The 22,253-nt window shown below is 41.9% G+C and overlaps 1 protein-coding gene across 2 annotated transcripts in view; it reads left to right on the top strand.

The window, feature by feature from the left end:
* Positions 1-22,253, top strand: part of ANO6 (anoctamin 6) — a 193,078-nt gene that overhangs the window by 41,343 nt on the left and 129,482 nt on the right. The window contains exon 2 of one of the 2 annotated variants that reach the window (XM_029954241.1): positions 5,447-5,509. The exons of the other annotated variant lie outside the window; for it this stretch is intronic. Coding sequence (XP_029810101.1) covers positions 5,447-5,509 — 63 coding nt within the window. The remainder of the gene's footprint in view (positions 1-5,446; positions 5,510-22,253) is intronic. 2 annotated transcript variants of the gene reach the window in all.

The raw sequence follows: 22,253 nt of genomic DNA, 5'->3' as shown, positions 1-22,253 counted from the left end.
TTTTATTTTGCTTCCTTTGTGTTAGTCCTTTTGGGTAATTTTGTTGGGTTTTGTTTTTTTATTAATGTTAAGAAGTAATACACCCCTCTAGTGATGTAGTAAATGTGGAAACCTGGTCTGGGGCCAAAGAGTAAATAGTATTTAAATAGGTCATTAATGGTGAGAGTAGGAACAGTACACAGATCTCTGATGTCTGTATTTTATGATGCCTGATAGATAACAATTAAGTTGACAAAGCTTTACCACAAATACAAATCATTATATACATGTGCATATACTTTTTGTGTATAGTAAATCTTGTAAGGTCAAATTGACAACAAAATGTTAGCATTGCTTTGTGTTTGACAAAGTGCCATTATCTTCAGCAGAGCTTCATATCTACATAATGACCCTAAATCTAGGACCGGAAGCCCCCTGATAATAATTAGAAAAAAGACTTGAAAAGCCAGAGCACCAAATTTGGTCTGAGGGTGTCAGCCCCAGTGTGAAGTGATTATTATGCAGTTGGGAAAGCCTGTAGCTTAGATTCTAAAGAGTTTCTGGTAATCAGCTCAAAATAATTCACAGAGTTATCAGGTTCTTTCATTTATGAGAGAATAGAATGATTCCTCATTTATCTTAAGTCCTTTATGTTGGGAATTCCATCCTTAATTAAAAAGGCATTGGTATTTTCATTATGAAAATGGTTTTCCTGGATTTATAGCTGAGTCCATTAATTTAGTGTTTCAAAACTGACTGGCATTAGCCTGTTAGTTACTTTTATATAAAAACAACTTAAAAATTGATTTTGGAGTGTCTTGACTTTGAAGACCATTTCGGACATCTGCTCCTCCTGGGTCTACTGGATCAATGTGTTAAGTTCTAGGGAACTAGGGAATAAATGTAGCACACTCCACTTCCAACAAAGACAACAGCTATCATCACTCTTTGTTTAAGGCACTTGAGGAAAGCCTAAGGAGACATACCCTAGATGTATACCTTACACTTGTTCTCTCTCTCATTTTTGCCCATATTTTTCAGTGTAGAAAAATAATTATCATAATAGCAATGATATTTCCTAAAGTGCTTATTGTCAGGCCGTGTGTTATGTCCTGTTAGCATTCATAACAGTCCTATGAAGATAGGTAGTATGATGCCCATTTCAAACTGGGGGGCTGAGACTCCTTGAGAGGTCACCTGATTAACCCCCCCACCTCCGCGTGCGTGCACGCGCACACACACACACACACACACCCTCTTGATTGATCCATTCTTGTCATTCCCCTCCCACCTCTGTTCCCTTATGCACATCACACATCACTGCTGGTCCGGTCTGTGTTCTTTATAACATTTTCCTCCAGACACACCTTCTAAGAGTCTACCCTGCATAGCCTTTTTTTTAACTTTACACCCCACAACCTCCTTACAAGAATCTGCACTAGATTCTTGCCCAAAGGTGTACTTCCCCACCTGTTTCCCCTGCAAATGGCTTTTATTTGCCAGACATTCTCTTAGGATCTTAGGTAAAGTTCTTACCTTCAAAACTTTTAGTAACAAGATAGATGTGGACATAAATCCCTTCTTACCTTTCATGTATCCAACCCCAGATTGATTTAGAGCTTTTGTCCTTGGTGAAAGTTTCCCTTACCATTCAAGGCAAAAGTTGACTCCACCTTCCTCTGAATGTAGCCTGAACTGACTGTACCAAATATTTATCTTCAAGTTTTGATCTTATTTTCATGTGCCTGGATCTTAGCCCACTTCCAGGTTATAGACTCTATAGGCAAAGTCTGTGATTTTAATATATCTTTGATTTTTAAATTGTTTTTAAAGGAAATGTTACTTTGTAAAAAAGACTATTAAATATCATAAAATTTAGCATTGGACCACCGTATTTTTAATATATTGCATTGTGGTCTGAGACCACAGGTATTAAAGTATAAAAAATTAGGTTGGCCCACAAATGTGGCATGTCATTTGTTTTTCTGCATTTAAAAAAAAAACCTTGGCACCAGTTTTTTTTTTTAATTGAATTAATAATATTATTGTGACACCTTTCTCTTCATTAGTTATCAGCACAGGAAGAAAACCTTTTGAACATAAGCCAGGCCTTTAAAAGACACTAATAAATATCCTGGGTGCTAGTCCTTCACATTATGGGACTTGTTAAAAATGGTAAGTGGCATGAGCAAATGGGAGTCCTGACTGTGGAGGTTGGAAACCTGTTCTATTCCTGGCTCAGGTCACTTAAGGGGGGTGACTCTGATGTCAGAGGCACAATGAGCCCCAGTTACTTTGCATGCCAAATGTGGCCCCAATTTCTTTGTCCACTATGATGCTTGCCAAAGGATACGTCAGAGCAGACATTGTGGGGGTTTTGACACATTAAATACTTTTATGGGTTCCTTTTTCCATGTTGTATCAGTTGAATTGCAGTCATCTGTTTGTTAATAGATAAACAGATTGGGTGGCTAAACAATGGAAATTTATTTTCTCACAGTTCTGGAGGCCAGAAGTCCAAGGTCAAGAAGTTGGCATATTTGGTTTCTTCTGAGGCTGCTCTCCTTGGCTTGTAGCTGCCACCTTCTCGCTGTGTCCTCATGTGGTTTTTTTCTGTGTGTGCATCTCTTTGCATGTGGAGAGTCTCTATCCAGATCTTCTCTTTAAGTTGAGCCAGTCAGCTTGGATCAGGGCTCACTCAAATGGGCTCATTTTAACTTCATCACCTCTTTAAGGTTCACGTAGTTATATTCTGTGTATGGGGAGTTAAAGTTGCTTCAGCATTTTGAGGATTTTGAGGCGACACAACTGAGCACATAACATCTATTTAAAATAACCTTCGTTTAATTTATATAGAGACTAGTATAAAGGAGAAACCAAAAATAGCTTTCTACCTAGTTAGTGCCTATTGTTAAAGAGGAAGGGTAAGAACATGAAAAGATAATTCAAATTTATATTGTATTCAAGGTTATAAAAGGAAAATGAACACTCTCCTAGCCCCTTCCTTCCACACTAAGGCAACCTATTGAAATACATTTATACAAATGTTTACTATACAGAGTCCAGGTACATTTTTTTTTCAGGTCTTAATGTATCTCACAAAACACGGATCTCTCTGTATCTGCACACCCTCTGTATGACTACGGAGTATTCCATCGTATATGTCCTATGTTTTAATGTCACTAGTGACCTATTTATGGGCTTGTAGGTTGTTTCTAGGTACCTTCCCCCACCCTTGCCTCCATTATAGATAATGGAGTTGGATTCCTTTTAAATATGCATTATGCAAAGAAGAGTGATGAGCTGCGTAATAAAAACAACGGGCATTCAGTGTTGGTAAAGACAGCCTTTGTTTCTCACCTTCCTGTTTATTGGCCCTCACTAGTTGCTGTGAAAGGTATTTCAGTCTTTCTTACCCTCCAGCCCCTGACCATATGCCACAGCCTCCTTCTTGCATAATGTGGGAGGAGGGACTTCCCTTGGCAGCGTTAGGTCATATCACGCTGCTATCCTTCCTCCTGAGGAAGAAAGGTCTCTCTGAATCATGAGCAGGCAGAAACTATTTTTAGTTAAGTAGAACAGTTTTTCTTGTAAGAATTGCTGCTTCCGTGCCCACGACGGCACATGAATCCTTTCTGGCTGCTGCCACCCTTTGGAGAGGGGCCAGCTTTCTAATGGAATATAAGCAGTTTTCCTGCTAATCAAGATTTACAGCTGAGCCTGTGATGCCCGCCGTTCATTGGATTTGCAGACCCTCTAAGATAGCAGCAGCAGCAGCAGCTCTGGGGTGAAGACCCCCTCCCCTCCTGTTCTCCAGGCCCTCCCTCCTTCCTCAGGCCCAGCCTCTTAGCCACAGGTATCATCTGGCAGTATTTTGTAAGCTGTGCCAAGGTGCAGATGTTCTTTGCTGAAGAATTACTTTCATTTCTGACTCATCTCAGGAAATGAGGCAGTCTATGAGAGGTGTTCTTCATTTTCAGACCCATGGAGAGTTCGTTTTCTCCTGGGATTTCTAACCACATGTGGGCAGTGCTTTATTTACCCAGATGTGAGAATTAACAGTAATGAATAGCCCTCTTCCAAAGCAGGCCTTACTTCCTGGCAGAATCCAATGTGAAGACCCAGAGGAGCTTATGCTCTTATTAATGTAAATATTTCTGAGGTTTTGGTTTTGTGATGCTTGTGGACATGCTGTGTGTATGGGCTTTGGTGCAAGAAAAATATAATTTAGCAACAGATTTAAAAGGTAGTCTGGAGTGTTTCTAATTACTGTTTGTTTAGTTCACCATTGCCCTAATAAGTGGATTGAAGTAACCTTGGGGGTAGGGAATGTAATGTTCATATTATAGTCAGCCATGCAAATCAAATTCTAACTTAGTATTGCAGAGAACACTCCATGGAGTCATTTTATATGTATTCCACTGAATTTTAAATTTAGAACTGAGAGCATTTTGGAATGGGCATTTTCTACCATCCTTCATTGATGTGAATTATGTACATGTCCAAAATCAACCCTACTGTGTGCTACAACCCCATTAAAATTGTTTTTTTAATGTTTATCTTAGAGAGAGAGAGAGAGAGAGAGAGAGAGAATGAACGAATAGGGAGGGGCAGAAAGAGAGAGGGAGACACAGAATCTGAAGCAGGCTCCAGGCTCTGAGCTGTCAGCACTGAGCCAGACATGGAGCTCAAACCCACGGACTGTGAGATCGTGACCTGTGCCCAAGGGATGCTTAACTGACTGAGTCATCCAGGCACCCCCTACAACCCCATTTTAAATTCATCAGTGGTCTTTGACATTCATTTCTCCTTTTAATTTGACATAAAAGAGGGAGGAGAGAATTAAAGGTTGTCTTCCCGCCCCCCCCGCCCCCCCAATCCTTCAGTGGCTGTAATAGGAAATGTAAGTATTAAGGGGGCCTAGAGCAGTGGTTTCCAACCTAGGCTGCGCCTTGGAATCAGCCTGGGAACTTTAAAAAATACAGATGCCTGGGTCCCGCCCGCAGAGATTCTGGTTTACCTGTTTGGAATGCAGTCTGCCTTGGGACTCTTCAAAAGCTCCCCAGAGGATGTGATTGTGCACTAGAGGCTGAGAACCAGACCTGAGAGACTTCTCATCCGGTGGCCCAGCCCAGCTGCAGACTCACATCACCTGGAGCGCTGTGGAAACAGACACAGAGCCCCACCAGAGTGGAAACCGCATTTCTGGAGGGGGACGCCAGCATTGTCAGCAAGTTCCCAGATGATTCTGATGCACAGCAAGGGTTAAGGTAAGCTGACGGAATCTAACCATCCCATATCACAGATGAGACCGAAAACACTGAAAAGGTCAGATGGCTTGCTCAAGGTCATATCCTAATTGTTGCAGGGCCAGTCTGGGACTCAGGGTTGACCCTCCGACTGATCTCTGCTGCCCCACGCCCTTATGTGTGTCTGTTGTATTTATTGGTGCTTCCTCATCCTTCAGGTGATGTTCCTGCCTCCAGGAGGCCTTTTCTGACTCCTCACACTCTGCACCCATCCAGTCGGGGTAAGATGCCCTTCTTTTATGTTTGAATGGCACCTCGAGCTCTCCTCTAAGACTGTCAACTCCCGGCCTACAGCAGTCATCCTTTCTGTAACTTGCTTGGCATGGTGTAGGCTCCCAGATACTGTGTTGAGTTGAAGTTCTCTGATTCTTTATTTTTCAGTTAGTTCACATGGATTGCCAAAAAGAATCCATTTCTATCTGTTAGCTTTTGAAAATAGCTTCTGAAAGCAAAAGTCCTATAGTTTTCTAGGGGCCGCTGTCCTATGGGTTAAGATCTCCTACACAAGGACTCCCCATCCCTACCTTCTGGAACAGAGATTTTGGGAGGAAAAAAGTCACAGGGCTTTTGATAACAATGAAAACAAAATTCTAGTGACCTTACAAGTTGCTTAAGTTATCTACAACATCCGGGGACTTTTGAATAATGTACTTACAAGTGTGTATGATGTAAGTGCAAGAGGGTATGTGGCATTTAAGACAAAAAGTTGTATGAAGAAAATAATGCTATTTCATGGAAATATGTTTTAAGGATTAAATTATGTCCTTTTTTATACTACATATATAAATCTGAGAAGCCACATTCTGTTAGCATAGCTGAATTAAATCCTTTGGCTTCTCTGGATTCATATGTTAAATTCTTTTCAGTTGATTAAAAAAAAAACTCTTTTGTCATCCCAGTTTACTTAAGGTCATGCTTGGTCAGTGCCTTATTTTTATTTGAAAAAATATCTCCGGGTTTGCAGTGTTTGTGTTTACTCTTGTAGCTGTACTCTGGTACCAGAGATTTGTCTCAGAAAGTAGGTTGCCACCAGTATCTCTTTGGCGAAAGAGGCCAGGAGGCTGCACATAGGAGTGACATGAAGTAGCTATCTTCTTGTGTGGAGAATTTGAAGTTTTTGGGGCCTAGACTGTAAACTGGACTGAGTTGTAGGGTAAATGTGAAAATGATGTTAAGATGTTGCAATCAGGAGAGAAGAATGATGGGAGTGTATGGGCTCATTCTGAAGTCATAGACTTCCTAGGCTCCTGCTTTATTGGCTCAGGTCATGATCTCATGATTTCGTGGGTTCGAGGCCCATGTCAGGCTCCATGCTGACAGTGCAGAGCCTGCTTGGGATTCTCTGGCCCCCTCCCCAACTCGTACGGTCTCTGTCTCAAATAAATAAAACTTATAAAAAAGAAAGTGGCAGTGTGGTAGCCTGTAAATGAAGCCACCGTATTTCCAGGGGGATCTTTCTTAAACAAATATTCTTAAAAATTTCAGGAGAAAGCTACGTCATTTAGCTGGAGTTCAGTGTAAAATGTTTTTATATTAAAATATTTTTGACTATACTGTGGAGTATAAAGTGCAACATTTTACATGACTTTTTTTTTTTTTTCAAAGATGAAATATGAAATTGTAGAGAAGCACTTCTCTCCGGTCTCTCCTTTGTTGCTATTTGGGTGGAAAATGAACAGACTGATAAAACTTTGCTAAGAAAAGTTTTGCTATCATAAATTTGCTATCATACCAATTTCAGGGGCTCAGTAGTATACTGTGGAAGAGAAAGGGAATGGGGGAGAGGAGAGTTTATTAAATATGTAAGATACAGTGTTCAGTGTTTCAGCCATGTTGTGCCATCAAATCTTTAGGACTACCCTGCCAATTAGGACTTGTTCATACCAGCTTTTACGTGTGAAAGGGTATAGATGCACCTGTCCACTAGAGAGCAGACCCAGTATTTAAATCCAGGTCTGTTTGATTCCAAAGTCCTTGTAATTTTTCTTACCAACATGACCTCGTAGGAGAGTGGAAGTCTCCGGAGGAGGGTATTTACTGTACTGGTAGAAGTGGACTGACCTGAGCTTCCCTTACAGTTGTTACTTAACATTAATAGGTTGCCATATATAAGCTTCTATGACAAGGTTAAAAGCATTTCTTCATAACATCCTATAAAGTTCTGACTTTAAAACAGCATGCCATCGTTGCCGTGAGGGAGAGTACAGGTGTATTCATCACAATGATTTGGAGAGGGGAGAGGAGTAGTCAGCAATGGCCATTTTTGGTCCAAACACAGGCAGCATAATCCATCTCAGCCATCACGCATTTGGCTTGAGGGAGGCAACAAACCCAAATGGTTGATAATTTGCACTTTGTCACGGGATCCCTGGGAGTCCTGGCTCTGTTGCCTGCTAGCTGTGTGATCTTGGGCAAGTCACCTGAGCGCTTGGTGCCTTAGTTTCTTCATCAAAAAGGCAGGGACAATAATAACTTGATTAAACTTGATGTTTTAAGAATTAAATACCATAAGGCATCTAAAGAGCTTGGAACATTGTGTGATAGAAAGTAAGGGCTCAGTAGATGTTTAGCTACTCTTAGTGGAAAGAGCTAGATGCTACAGGATCCAGAAGCCCCTCTGCTAGGTATTGACTTGAGAAATGAAAGCCCGTGTTCTTAAAAGACCTTCTAGTAAAAGTTTATAGACGTCGTCTTTGTAATAACCAAAACATGGAAACAACTCAAGTGTCCATCAGCTGGCAAATGGATAAACTGCTACCGCCACACAATGGAACAGTGTTCAGTAGCAAAAAGGAACAGATAACTGATACAGGCAACAACATGGATAAATCTTGAGAGCATTGTGTCGAGTGAAAGAAGCCAGTTACAGAAGGCTGTATATGATTTGATTCCGTGTATGACATTCTGAAAAGGCAGAGCTGTAGGGAGATGTCAGATGGTTGCTTGCCAAGAACCAGAAGCAGGCAGAGAAGACTGGGTGTGGAAGGGGCAAGGGGAGGCTCTTTGGGATGATGGAAGTACTCTGTATCTTCATTGTCCTGGAGGTTACATGACTCTACATTAGTCAAAACGCATCAGACTTCGGGTAAAATTTTTTACTGTGTATGATAAGCTAAACCTTAGTAAACTTGACTAATTAAAAAAAAGGTCAAGTGCTGCATCATATAACAGTGAGAGAAAAGGGGTTTAGAAACTGTAATCGGAAGTTGCAAAGACTGCTGATATTTTGCAGTTTCAGGGACTAGGGAAGATGGGTGGGATGATTTCATTAATTTTCCTCTCACAGGCTGTGAGTTAGAAAAATGTAGAAACCTGTGGAATGGTTCTGTCCTACCAGAGCATACCTGATTCTCTTCGCTGTGTGAGCACTGGTCTGCTACCCCGTTTCTTTTAAGCCTACCCATGAGAGCTGCTTGTGTTTCTCAGGCACGGGGATCTCCTGGGGTGCTTCCTGGGAGAATCCTGAAGGAGGGAGGGCTGACTGTGTGATGAGGCATTCATGGAAACAGAGCGTTGGTGTTCTAGATGAACTGAGTTACTATTCCAGATTACTGAGTAGTCTGAGTGCATTTATGGGTAAGGAATGTTATCTCAGAGCATTGTTGATTCATCATGAGTCATGGAGGACCCGGCCTGGATCATGGAGCTCATGCTTATCATTAGCAGCACCGGGCACAGCTGACCACTCCCTCCTTCCTGAAATTCTTTCTGTGCATGGCTTTTTGGTGCTGCTCCATTTTGATTGTGCTTGCAACTCGCTTGTATTTTGTCTCCCCTGCTGGATCCTTCTCTTCCTAGTCCTGGCCTCTAAACGTTGGAGTGCTAACAGCTTTGTGCTCTGACAGCTTACCATCTCAGCTCACTACTTGGGTGATAGTTGCCTCCATCTGTTTGGTGATGACTTCCATATCTTCCTCCCCGATCTCTGTCTCCTCCTGGCATTTCAGCTGCTGGCTTTACCTCTCGACTTGGTTGTCCTCTAGACCTTGCAAACATGGCATCTCCAAAACCAACGTCTGATTTGTTTTCTAAACCTACACTTCTTCCTGTTTTCGTCATCTCGGCAGTGACTCCACTCAGTTGCTCAGTCCCACAAATCTGAAGTCTTCTTGGATCCCTGCCTTTCCTTCACGCCTCATACTGGACCCAGTAGCATCTATCCCAAGTCCAAGCACTCCTCATCTCCCACCCCACACCTGAGTCTGACCCAGGCCTTCATCACGTCCTGCTGGGACTTTGAATCACTTCCTCAGCTTTCTTCCTGCCTCTACTCATCACCTTGTGGTCTGAGTTCACACAAGAGCCACGGGAATTCGTCTGTATTATACTTTTATACTCTGTGCAGTGGCTTCTCTACAAACAGTATAAAGTGTGGACTCTTAACCATGTACTGTGAGGCCCCCGCCACCTCCCTGTCCCCATGTCTTCTTGCTCTGTCTGTCTCTCAAGGTGCTCCAACCACACTGGCCCCTCACCGTCCCTTGACCTGTACCCCTTCTGCCAAGAATTCTCTTCTCATCCTCCTCTCCACTGGCTCTCACCTCCCAACCCTTTGCTGTCCAGGATTCTTGCTCTTGGGCTTCATTCAGCTCTCCCTCGGATGCCACCCCTCAGAGCTTGCTGGCCTCCCTGACTCGCCTATCCCAAACAGCACCGTTAACTCTCTGTTCCCTTCACCTGCTTTATTTGACCTAAAAGCATTTATCTCTACCTGAAATTAGCTCTGTGTGTTTTATTTATTGCCTCTGTCCCCCAGTAGATCATAAGCTGCATAGAAATACTGTTCTGGTGCGTGATAAGTGTGTTTTGAATGATTGAAGGAATAAGTGGAATTAATGCTCAGGTACCCTGTGTTAAAAATTAAAGAACCAAACACCTTCCTCACTCCTAGGATCCGTCTCCATCTCTCACCCCCTTTCTTGGTCTTTTGTTAAGGAGACCCCCAAATGCTGTGCAGGTATACTACAGCCCTCCACTACCCATTTCCTCTTCACTCTGCTGCGATCTGGGGTCTTTACCCTTCATACTGGTGAATTCTCAGGGTCATTCAAGCTGTATGTGTTGCTGCTTCTAATAGATACATTTCTATCCTGTCTTATCTTTAGGGTTTTTTTTTTTTAAGTTTATTTATTTATTTTGAGAGAGACAGAGAAAGCATGAACAAGGGGAGGGTAAGAGAGAGAGGGTGAGAGGGAATCCCAAGCAGGCTCTGTGCTGCCAGTGCAGAGCCTGATGTGGGGCTAGAACTCATGAACTGGGAGATGATGAACTGAACTGAAACCAAGAGTTGGATGCTTAACTGACTGAACCACCCAGGTGCCCCTTACATTTAGTTTCATTATGGAACATCAGTTTCCTGAAAAGGGACTTGCCTGTGTTATCTGTGATGTGTTCCACATCCAGCACAGTGCCTGGCACATCCTAGGTGCCAGAAGTGGGGTTCTGGTGTTTATATGTGTCCTGTCATGAGATATTAGACATGAGTCTTCACTTCAAGTTTTTTTCATGGAAAAAATGATTTTTTAAAATACTTTTGGCAAAGTGTTGTATGTAATTATTTTAATGGGCTGCCTGGGTGGCTCAGTCAGTTGAGCGTCCGACTTCCTTCGGCTCAGATCATGATCTCACAGTTCGTGGGTTTGAGCCTTGCGCGGGGCTCTGTGCTGGCAGCTCAGAGCCTGGAGCCTCCTTTCAATTCTGTGTGTCCCTCTCTCTCTTTCCCTCCCCTGCTCATAATCTGTCTTGCAAAAATAAATAAATGTTAAAATTTTTTTAAGTTTATGTAAGTAGAAAATTAATACAAGATTTGTTATGAAAAAGAGCGTATCTCCCCCTCCATTTTTTGTTCCCCCTCCAGGCAGCTGTTTTCAACTTTAGCTGATTATTTTAGCAGTAACTTCTGTATCTCTAATGAACATAATCTTGTTGTTACTCATCTGTTTTTTAGTTTCAGGGATCATCTACTGATGAACAAGTTTAGCTCGGGTTCATCGACCCCTGCTCCTCTCCCCTCTCATGCAAATCTCCCAGCCCCATCCTCCCAATATTGTAATTGTTTTGTAATTTTGGTAAGATTGATATGCAGCACTTACTTTGTCAGACCTACGTCATACTTTCCACAGAAGAGCCCTGTAATATCATTTGATTACTTTTCCTTTCAAAACCACACAGTGAATACGGATTTGTTTTCTTATTTCTTCATTTTGCATGTACTTTCAAATATTCAACCCGAGACTCTACCCCCGGTATTAATCCATCAGGCGACCACCTAGAGAATGCATCAGGGTCATTTGTTTTTTTATTTTTGGAGTCAATTCCCCTCAGACCCTTTTGATCTTGTCTCTAGGTTGCTTTCTTGGTTGGCCCCCAAACAGCTAGGGCTTCCCCTTCACTGCCCTCCTGCAGAATCCTTTTGCCTCTGAGTATTGGAGCCACTGATCTCTGGAACTTAATGACTTATTCTTTGTGGGTTTACTGCTTCACATAGTCTCCAGTTCCTTATGGAGAAAAGGTGTAAGAAGAGACAACTTTTTGAGACTTGCAGGTCTGACAGTGCCTTTGTTCTCCCTGGCTTTTAGCTCATGGCTTGACTAACTTTGTAATTCTTGAATAGAAATCATCCCTTCTCAGAATTTTGAAGCCCCTGCTTCCCAGTGTTGTTCTTGAGTAATTTCTGCCATTTGGACTTAAAATCCTTGGTATGAAAGCTCTTTTGGAAAATTCCATTATGATGTACCTTGATATAGTTTTATTTGCATTTAATGTGCTGGAAACTCAACCTCTTCACTATGGAAACCCTGTCCCCTCCCCTCTCTCCATTCCTGTCTTAACTTTAAAGGGAAACAGCATCCTTCAGTTTTGGGTGAAAGATGTCCTCCAGTCCTGGAAAAGAAAATGCCCTCTGAAGCTGGGAAATTTCTTTCTTTTACAATCACTTCCCCTTCATTTCCTTTGATGACGAACACTCTATTTTCTGGATATGGCTATCCTGAATTGGACCCCAAACTTTCCCTCTTTCCTGCTTTCTATCTCTGTCTTTTTGTTCAACTTTCTTGGACATTTCCTGAATTGCATCTTTCCAGTCTTCTGTTGACTTCAGTATGCTATCATTGTAGTTTCTAAATGCTAATATTTTTACTTTTCTCTCTCTGATAATATCATGTCCTTATTTCATGAATGTATTTTTCTCAGATATCTGAAGATGATAGAGTTTTGAATTATTATTATTACTTTTTTACTTTCTTCTTCCTGTGATTTTCTCTCTCCTCTAAGTTGCTTTGTTGTTTTCTCAGTTAGATGCTTTCCCTAATATCCAGAAAGGCTGCTTATTCCCTCTGTTTTAGATTAGCTATTTAATAAAAGAATGACTAGAAGTTCTTTGATAGCACATTGTGTTTAGCTTCATTCTGGGATGACCTGGACGAGGTGTTTGCTTTTGTTTTGTTTAGGAGATTCTGATGTGAGTATTTTTAGGTTTTTTGTTGTTTATTTTTATTTATTTGTTTTTGTTTTGTTTTGTTCTTTTTGAACTGACCAAATTCTCTAGAAAAAAGATAGTGAGGAAGCCAAGTACAAGGCTAGAGTGTCTCAACATTCGGTGGTAATTTTACTGTGTAATCTCTCTTCAGTATGGAATCCCAATTCTCAACTATGCCTAGAATCCTCCAGTCCAAAGATCCCTTATTGACTCCTTTCAGAGAACACATTCCCAGTCTTCTTCTAGGTGGAGCATGGGCATTTGGAGGCAATTACTTAGGAGTGAAGGAGAGAGTCTGGGGGTCTCTCTACTTCTTAAACAGATTTTCATCCAATTCCACCTTCACCCCCATTTCCAGAGGAACCTGGTGCTACCAGTCCCTCAGCTCCCTGAAAGCTTATCATTTAAATGAAATTGCTTCTAGATGGTCCTGGTTTTGGATTGAGCATTCTCCAGTCTGCTGAGCCATTGGCCACTAGTCTTTTTGCTCTCTGTCTTCCGAAATTGTGTTACTATCTCTTCTCCTGTTCTCTTTCCATCCGTTTATTTTCCAGTGGTGTTTGAGGTGGAATCAGGACTCCATGCAGGTGTTTAGTACTGTAGCTTTAAATGAAACCCTCACTTGACGTGTTTTTTTTTGTTGTTTATGAGGCATTTGATCTCACTTGTGAGTCTCCATTTTCACTGATTCTCGTTCTTTTCTTACATATAGTTAGGGTTGAGTTTGGTGGAAAGTTCCCTGCACCAGGAATTAGGAAGCTTGGGTTCTGTTCCCAGGTTTCATACTTAATCCTATGCTTTCTCTCTCATCATGATTTTCCTATCTGTAAGTCTAAGGGATTGAAGTAAATGATTTTGAGATCTCTTTGTACCCAAAGATTGCTTTTATTTCTAAGAAGTTGAAATGATCATATGTAACTGAACACCCACCAGATTAGGAAACTGAGTTGCAACAGCCAGCTAAAAAAATGCAGGAGTTAAGCTTTTCTCTCTAACTCTGATATCTTGAAAGTCTCAAGTAAAATTGTAATCACGTTTCATGAACAAGAAACTATTAAAAGGTTAAAAATTCTGAATTTTATTCTCCTCTGGCCTATTTTCGGCTGATAGGAGTTGAACTGCAAAGCATACTTGAATTCATGTTCTTGATAGGGAGATAAAGTGTTAGTTTAGGGCCAGAAAAACGGGGAAGATAATAGAGAAAGAGGTCTGGTGTTTTTCCCTTTTACCCTCTAACAGGGATGGCCATTCTTGGTAGCACCCCACCAGGAAATTGTCCTTCCTATGGGAGCCATGTGTGAGTAGGTGATAGTCGCATCTGTATTTTCTCTGTCCTCCATGTTGCTATTTCTTGTTAGATGGAACGACAGAGTGGACACTGCCGTTTTGTCCAGTCACTACGGTTTTGACTGGCTGCTCTGATCAGTACCGCAGTGTGCTCAGCAGCGGTCAGTATGGTGACTGAGGATAAAATGGGATCTGTGAGGCCAGTGACCCTGTGGGCCCGAGGCCAAGGCGAGGCTCCTCAGGACAGTGCTTCCCAAACCGACTTGCACTGTAGAGCCACCCCTGCCCCGTTACTAACGCAGAATCTCCGTGGGGTGGGACACAGGAATCGTTTTGTTAGAGTTCCACAGGCTATTAGGATATACTTGATTCTTACATGGACTCTGGGGAGCTGTTGTCTTAGGGGCAGGGGGACAAAAAGAAAATCAGACTTTTGAGCACTTATGGAGCTCAGGAAAAAAACTCCAACAGAACAGAAACTGAACCCTGCCCACCTGACCAGCTGACACATGCACTGTGTCCGTCCCGGAAAAGATTTCCGACTCTGCTTTTCTCATGTTTGTATTTCACACTCTTTTCCCTCATTCTTAGAGATCGTCTTGCCTTTTAAATCACAGACAGAATAGAAACCTTCGGGGGACACTGCCTCAACTTATTCTCTTCCCTCAAAAAAAAAATTGTGTATATGTGTAATGCACATATAAATTTATGTTTACACTTTGCTTCTCTGTTTGAGTTTAACCCCTTTGCCTGTCCCTCTCTCCATCAGTGACCCCTCCTGTGTATTTTTTCTTTCACTCTTTTCCATCAATGTTTGTGTGTGTGTATATGAATATGTGATATATGTAATATGAATACGTATTTCATCTCACAAGATGAAGCTCAACAACAGAAACATGCCTTCCTCAGCTCGGTGGCCAGCCTAGGCTCTTGCATCTCACGCATTCAGTCAGTCAGCCGGTAAGTTCGTTTTCATTAGAGCCAGCTGTGTGCAGAGACGTGGCCAGGCACTGGGCTTCGGCATCAGACCAAACAGACATAACCCCAGCTCTCATGATGCTCATAGTCTCTTTGTAAGTAGGCTCCTTTAAAATTATTGTTCTTACTCTCCCCCTTTACAGAAAGAACACATGTGATCATAAATTAGAAAGTAGCTTCCTAATGGGAAGCCACTAAAGGGTTTAAAACAGGAGTACTGAATTTCATTTTCAGAATTGCATTTTCAAAGGTCACTTAGGCTACTGAAGGGAGAAAGCATTGGGAGGGGGTAGAAATTGCTGGCAGGTGATCATTCGGGGAATTTCTGCTCTGGCCTAGATCAAAGCTGATTGGTATTGTAAGAAGGAGAGAAGCAGCAGACCCAGGCTCTGTTCAGCATGATAGGTTGGTGAATATTTGGTTGTGGGGATGAAGGAGAAAGAGGAGTCCAAGATGACACCCGGGTTTTTGGCTTACCCAGTTGCGTGGATGATAGCGCCATTTACTCAGACAAGAAATAATGGAGAAGGAGTAGCTCTGTGCATGTGTGTAAACATAAGTCCTGTGTGAATGCTCTGTGAGTCTGACATGTCTAGGAGGTTTCTAAGTGGAGGGGTCACATAAGCAGTTGGATGTATGAATCAAGTTGGAAAGAGACTACTTGAAATAGAGCAGTGCATTTGGAACCTTTAATCTAAGGCTATCAACAGATGCTGTGGATAGATTACAGAGCAGTGGGCCAGAGGTGGACACCTGAATATTTTCAGAAGTCAAGCTCCATCCAGGAGAAAGCACCAACAGAGGGGACCAGAGAGATGGAAGACCCTCTAAGAGAAGAAGAGCAAGAGAAGAGCATCTTTAAAAGAAGTTATGGTCAACTGTGTTGTGAAGTACAGCTTACGGTTGTTGTGATGTGAAATAAGGCAGAAATGTAAAGCAGATGTTAGGTTCAGTCGCCTGCAAGTCATAGATGACCTTAACCAGAGTCAGGTGGTAGGTGGTGAGAAGCGGAGTCCCCGGAAGAGGGGTGCATCTAGAGCCCTGGCAATAGTAGTCAAGATTTTGGACTATGTTGTATAGGTGCAGTGGAAAAGGCTGATAAAGTTGTTTTTTCCTTTTGTATCATAGCCTCTTACCTTTATTATTTTATTTTGATTTTCAGAGCAGTATGTACTCACTGTAAAAGTTTTAAACATATAAAATATTACTGACAGTTGGGTGTCGACTCTTGGTTTTGGGTTGGGTTGTAGTCCCAGGGTCATGGGATCAAGCCCCATTTTGGGCTCTGTGCTGAACATGGAGCCTGCTTAGGATTTTCTCTCTCCCCCTCTGCCCCTCTCCCCCATTCACATGCATGTTTTCTTTTAAAAATTAAAAAAAATTAAAAAATTAAGTAAAAAAATATTCCCTCATATATAACCATCATTAATAGTTTGAGGTATATCCTTCCAAGTTCTTCCCTCATATATAACCATCATTAATAGTTTGAGGTATATCCTTCCAAGTTCTTCATGAATATGCAATTATATACATACATTGATACACATTTACTTTACAAAAATTGGATTTATTGCCATATAGTCTGCTAAAGCTTGCGTTTTTACATGTGTATATCAGACCTTTCTTCATGTAAAACAGATATATATAGTCTGCTATTGTGTTGTAGTATATTCTCCGAATTTTTGAGTTTTATTTAGAAATCTTTGTTTACTCACATTATGCTATACTGAACATACTTGTACATATTACCTGTGCATTCCTGTGTGTGGGAATCTTTGTAGAATAAGTTCCTAAAATGGAGTTGTGAGGACAAAGGGCAGGTGCATTTGACGTTTTGATAGTGTCACAGTGCCCAAGGAGAGAGACTTTTCTCTCTTCTCTTTTCTCTCTTTTCGATGGAAGAATTTTGAGCATGAAAAATGTCATTGAGGGACAAATGAAGAGGAGGTTGAAGTCACAGGAAAAAGTACTGAATGTCCTCTAGAAAGAAGCCAAGCGGAATGGGAACCAAGGTGTGGGAGGAAGCTTCAGGCTGAGGAGGATGAGAGGGTAGGAAGCAGGTTCCTCAATCACTGCTGCAGCCCCAGAGCCTTGACCAGTGCTGGCACCAAATACTTGGTAGTTGAATGAATAAATGAATGTAGTTTGGTTGATTGGGCAACAGAACTTCATGACATTCCTCTCTAAAAGCATCTAGTTTTGCATTTTTTCTACAAATCAGAAGGTTAAGATTTCTTACTGAAAATGGTAAAGGAGAAGTTGGGGATTTGAAAAGCCCTTCTTGCTTAGTGAGCCCCGTTGCCCAGGCCAGGCAGGACTCCAAGACAGGGTGTCCCTAACCTTCCCATCCAGTCACTTACAGGGCCTGTTGATTCTAAGGCCTTAATATCCCTGGACTTCGTCTAATTCGTTCATTCCCATTACCACCATCATTATGTTAGTTCCAGCTGGATTTTCTTAGCAGCCTCTTAGATGGTCTCCTGTCTCTTCTTGTATGTGCTCAGAACTTGGTATAGGGCCCACCTACCTCCTCTAACCCCCCGCTCTGAGCCTCCTACTGCATCTCTTCTCCCTGGATGGTCACTTGTATGTTGCTTGTTTGTTTCCCTAAAACCTGCATATGTGAATGTCTTAGTGAACATTTTTACATCTCCAGCAGCTGTAATGCTTACCTCATGGTACTGCATAAATGATTGATTTTATTTTGTGTGAAAGCCTGATGCTTATATAAACTTGGCACAAAGAAAGGAGACAAGGACAAAAGCAGGCATGAGATGAAGTCATAAAGGACCGGCAATTTAAGACATTTGATCCTGGAACAAGCGTCAGGATTATTACTCCCTAGGGAAAGGCAATCTACTTTAAGTGTCATTTGTATTAGTATTTCTGTAATTAGCATGTTAAATGCAGATTTTGAGAAAATGGAAATACCTCGAATCTCTGAGCTGATTTACCGATGTTCAGATGATCTGTTTGGTTTTATAATCTCAAATAACTGCTTTATGGTATTTTCTAGAGTAGAAATGCTTGAACCTCTTTAGTTGCATCTTGCCAGCTGGAGAATAATCACATGATTGAAGTCCCTGATGGGATTCTAAAAGAAGTGGCCTTTCCAGCCCATTAAATAAAGAGCTTCTAAATTAGGACTGGAATGTTCCTGTTTGGGTCTGCCTGCCGCCCTCCCCACCCCCATCACGGTGCCTCATGTCTTCTACTGGGAAGAGTAGTGGGAGGTTCTTGCCGGCTGGTATTTCAAGTTACAGAATCAGAGTGTAATGAAAGAAAGAGACACATGGAGATGGTGGTGTTTCTGTGGAGCAGAGGGTCTGGGTTCATTCCCTAGGACCATCTGGAGAGGCGCTGGTCTTTCCGAGGGGTGCTTCTTGCTGTGATTCCTCTCTTCCCACCCAGGGTCCTAGTCTCCCTCAAACAGGTGCCTGCTCCTAGCACATTCCCTGCATCCTCAGCAGTTAGGACGGCCGTGGCTCCCGCCACTCTTCAGCAGAAGGGAATGACTGGCACCAGGTCTAGTGCCCCTCTTCCCGGGAGGTCCCTGGGCTGTAGAAAAGTAAAAAGGAAGAGGATGAGGTTTTTGCTGCTAGCATTGCACTTGACTCTGTTGTGTTTTGCTGAGCAGCGGCAGCACAAGGGGCAGTGGCCAAATACGAATTTAAATTACCTTGACCATCTAGACATTCAGTTCTCTTTAGCCTAAAATAATATCCTGCACTATTAAGACGAATCCATTAGGAAGAAGTTTTTGTCCTCTCCGTTTCTTATCTAACCAGCGGCTTGAAAAATATACCCAAATATACATATATATGTGTGTGTGTATGTGTGTGTGTGTGTGTGTGTGTGTGTGTGTGTGTGTGTGTGTATCCAAAATTTAAGTAATGAGCACAATTCAGAAATATTTAAATAACAATACAGTAGAGAATGCGTAAAAATGGATTTACATGTTTCTTGAATTCTCTTAGTTCTCCCTATTAGACTGAATTTACACTTTCCCAGTTTTTCTTCAAGTTTTTTTGTTTGTTTGTTTGTTTGTTTAATTATTTGAGAGGGAGAGAGAGAGAAACAGAGCTCACATGCAAGCCGGGGAGAGGGGCAGAGGAAGAGAGAGAAAGAATCTTAAGCAGACTCCAAGCTCAGCGCAGAGTCCACCATGGGACTTGATCCTATGACCCGGAGATCCTGACCTGAGCTGAAATCAAGAGTCAGACGCTCAACTGACTGAGCCACCCAGCTGTCTCGCTTTCCTAATTTTTGATGTAACAGAACATTTAATAAACTGCTGTCAGCATTCTAATTTCTTGGCATAGTCCAAAGACTGTACCCCTTTTAAAAAAAATGAAAAGAATTTCAGGAGGGTTCAAACATAGGATTCTCCCCACCCCCCTCAATTTGTAATACTTGTAGATAATGTTTATCTAGCATTTATATGTGCAGGTACTGCACGAAACAGTTCATGTGCCACAACTTGTTTCGTGTTCAAAACAACTTCGAGAGGAAGTACCGTCATTCTCATTTTTCAGGCGTAGACTTCGAGGCATAGAAAGGTTGAATAAGCTGCCCAAAGTCACGAAGTTAGGAAGTGGTAGGGCTGGGATTTGAATTTGGTCTGGCTCCAGCAGTCAGCCTTATAGAAGTTACGCATCCATTTGGTAAGTCAGTCAGCAGATAACTGTGGAGTACCTGACATGGCCCAGATACCGTTCTAGGGAATTCTACAGTGCTTGGGATTCAGTAAGAAACAAGACAGAGGCTCTTTCTCATGGAACTCTCATAATGTATAATAATGAAGCTGTTATTAAGTACTAAAGGAAAGTACAGCAGGGCAAGGTGGCAGAGAACAGTGGCTCTACTCTGGGGCTGGAAAAGTTAAGATTTAAGGGACAGGCTTCCTGAGGCAGGGATACTGAGCAGGGACTGCGAGAGAGCAAACTTTCTAAGGCCAAGGGGCAGTGCATGCAAGGGGCTACGTTTATACTTGATGGGCTTCTAGGTTCAAATTCTGAATCTCCTGCTTATTAGCTGTGTTATCTTGGACAAAGTATTTGACTTCTCTGTGCCTCTTCAGTGGTGATGTAAAGGTAACTATAATATTTATACCCTACAGGGCTGCTGTGAGGATGAAATGGGCTCATGTAGAAAAAGAACTTAGCTATGAAACAAGCATCAGCGTGTAACACTCCTTAAGTGTTAGCGGGTATTCTCTAGGTGTTATGGGAATGGTGAGAAGTAGTGGCTTTCTGGGTAATTTAAATCCAGGGTGCCTGGATGGCTCAGTTGGTTGAGTGACCAACTTTGGTTCACGTCATGATCTCACAGTTTGTCCGTTTCGGCCACGCATTGGGTTCTATGCTAACAGTGTAGAGACTGGAGTCTGCTTTGGATTCTGTCTCTCTCTCTCTGCTCCTCCCCTGCTCACACACTCTCTCTCAAAAATAAAATAAACATAATTTTTTTTAGGTAACTTATATCAAAATTTGGGTGAACTTTGAAAAATCAGCTGACAAGATTTATTGAGGAGTTAACTGCAGAGGTATGAGGAAAAGAAGCCAGGGATAACTCCATTAATATTGGTCTGATTAATTTGGTAGATCTGGGGGCCATTCACTGAGATGGAGAAGACTTGGGTGTAGCAAGTCTTTTTAGGGGGGAGAAGGTGTACTAGAGGGTGGCAATCAAGAACTTGGGTTATAGTTAAGATTGAGAGATTTCTTACATGTTCACATTTTTTTATTCACTATAGAAAATTGGAAAACATAGACAAATAAAGTGAAACATCTGATATCCCATCACCCATTATCTTTTGCTTAAATTTATTTTTATTCTACACAAATTTAGATCTTACGGTATATGTAGGGTTTTGTTTGTTTAAAGTTTATTATTTAGAGAGAGACAGTACAAATGGGGGAGGGGCAGAGAAAGAGGGAAAAAGAATCCCAAGGAGGCTCCTCGCTGCTAGTGTGAAGCCCAACGTGGGGCTTGAACCCACGAACCATTTAATCGTGACATGAGCCAAAACCAAGAGCCAGAAGCTTAACCAACTGAGCTATGTAGGCGCCCCTTTTGTTTGTTTTATATACACTGCAGGTTATTGGAAAATGGCTCCTGGCAAAGGGGAAAGGTAGAATATAGGCAAGGTGGTAAGAGGCTTCTACACCTGCCATCACAGACGGCAGGTATGGACTCAAGCCTTCAACGAGCTGTCCAGCTAACGAGGGTAGAGTAACGATAGACCCTGTTTCTGCTCATCTGTCGTAGGACCTCCAGCACCTGCTGCTGCTACCCTGTGCAATTTCATCTACTGTTGTTGCAGTTTTTTTTTTAAACTATACAGTATTTTGTTTTCACGGTGGAGAGAGGACATCACCTAAAACTTACCATTGTAACTATTAAAAAATTTTTTTTTGTATGTTTATTTATCCTTGAGAGAGACAGAATTTGAGCAGGGGAGGGGCAGAGAGAGAGGGAGACACAGAATTCAAAGCAGGCTCAGAGCCTGACACGAGGCCTGAACCCACAGTCCGTGAGATCATGACCTGAGCTAAAGTCAGACTGAGCCACGCAGGCGCCCCCCATTGTAACTATTTTTAAATGTACAGTTTAGTGGCATTAAGTACATTTATACTGTTGTACAACAGTCACTACCATTCATCTCTGGAATTTTTTCACCATAGAAAACTGAAACTCTGAACCCATTAAACGATTAATTCCGCATGCTTCCCCCTCTGACAACCACTGTTTTACTTTCTGTCTCTGAATTTGACTACTCTAGGGATATCAGATAAGTGGAATCATATAGTATTTGCCTTTTTGTGACTGACTTATTTCACTTAGCATAATGCCTTAGGATTCATCCATGTTGGAGCAAATGTCAGAATTTGCTTTCTAAGGCTAAATAATACTGCACTGAATATTTTGTTGATTCATTCATCTGTAGATGAGTACTTGGTTTGCTCCCACATATTGGCTGTTGTGAATAATGCTGCTGTGAACAGGGCATACAAATATTTGCTTGAGTTCCTGCTTTGAATTTTTGGGGCATATACTATGTGCAGTTTCTAAGAATTTTGTTAACAGTTTTATTTATTTTTGAGAGACAGAAACAGAGGATGAGCAGGGGAGGGGCCGAGAGAGAGGGAGACACAGAATCTGAAGCGGGCTCCAGGCTCTGAGCTGTCAGCACGGAGCCCGATATAGGGCTTGAACCTAAG

This window comes from Suricata suricatta, chromosome 10, assembly GCF_006229205.1.
Source record: "Suricata suricatta isolate VVHF042 chromosome 10, meerkat_22Aug2017_6uvM2_HiC, whole genome shotgun sequence".
Lineage (NCBI taxonomy): Eukaryota > Metazoa > Chordata > Mammalia > Carnivora > Herpestidae > Suricata > Suricata suricatta.
The sequence above is the reverse complement of the archived record's forward strand: the minus strand, read 5'-3'. Positions and strand labels throughout refer to the sequence as shown.